The following is a 995-nucleotide window of genomic DNA, read 5'->3' on the forward strand; positions in this document are numbered from 1 at the left end:
CCAGCAAGAAGGTGAGAAGAGATATACAAGGAGACAAACAAAAGGAGACAGCTACACACACACACACATACACTGTCTCTCTCTCTGTCTCTCTCTCTGTCTCTCTCTGTCTTTCTCTGTCTCTCTCTCTGTTTATATCTGTCTCCTTCTGTCTCCTTCTCTGTCTCTCCCTCTGTCTCTCTCTGTCTCTCTCTGACTCTGTCTCCCTTTGTCTCCCTCTGTCTCCTTCTCTCTCTGTCTCTCTCTCTGTCTCCTTCTGTCCCCTTCTGTCTCTCTCTGTCTCTCTCTCTGTCTCTCTTTCTCTGTCTTTCTGTCTCCTTCTGTCTCCTCTTATCTGTGTGTCTCCTTCCCTCTATCTGTCTCCTTTTGTCTCCTTTTGTCTCCTTTTGTCTCCTTTTGTCTCCTTTTGTCTCCTTTTGTCTCCTTTTGTTTCTTTTTGTCTCCTTCTGTCTCCTTCTCCCTATCTGTCTCCTTCTATGTCTTTTTATTTATTTATTTATTTATTTATTTTTTTGTATAGGATGAGCTGTGTCTCCTCTCTGCTTACCCTTTTACTTCTTTCTTTCCTTTTAACTAATTAATTAATTTTCTTTTTATTTATTTATTTATTTATTTATATTTATTTATTTATATTTATTTATATTTATTTATTTATTTATTTTGTTTTTTTTTTATAGGATGAGCTCTGTCTCCTCTTTGCTTACCCAGGCCTCCCTGGTGGTGGCTGTGGGGACGGCACAGCCCCTCCTAGCAGACCTCGCCCGTTACCATGGGGCTGGAGACGTAAGCATCCATGCATGCATGCATGCACGCATGCATGCATGCATGCATGCATGCATGCGTGCATGCGTGCTTCTATATGTAGCCGTGCATGCATGCATGCATGCATCTATATGTAGCCGTGCATGCATCCGTGCATGCATGCATGCATCTATACGAAGACGCGCATGCATGCATGCATGCATGCATGCATGCATGCATGCATGCATGCATGC

The 995-nt window shown here is 42.6% G+C and overlaps 1 protein-coding gene across 1 annotated transcript in view; it reads left to right on the plus strand.

Annotated features, from left to right (window-relative positions):
* EMH_0050510 (uncharacterized protein) overlaps nt 1-682 on the plus strand; it is a gene marked incomplete at both ends in the record, with an annotated part of 2,431 nt that extends 1,749 nt beyond the window's left edge. Inside the window, one exon of the mRNA XM_013496651.1 lies at nt 678-682. Coding sequence (XP_013352105.1) covers nt 678-682 — 5 coding nt within the window. The remainder of the gene's footprint in view (nt 1-677) is intronic.
* Nucleotides 683-995: the final 313 nt, after the last annotated feature.

The sequence above is a fragment of the Eimeria mitis genome, genomic scaffold (assembly GCF_000499745.2).
Source record: "Eimeria mitis Houghton genomic scaffold, Emh_scaff2218, whole genome shotgun sequence".
Classification (NCBI taxonomy): domain Eukaryota; phylum Apicomplexa; class Conoidasida; order Eucoccidiorida; family Eimeriidae; genus Eimeria; species Eimeria mitis.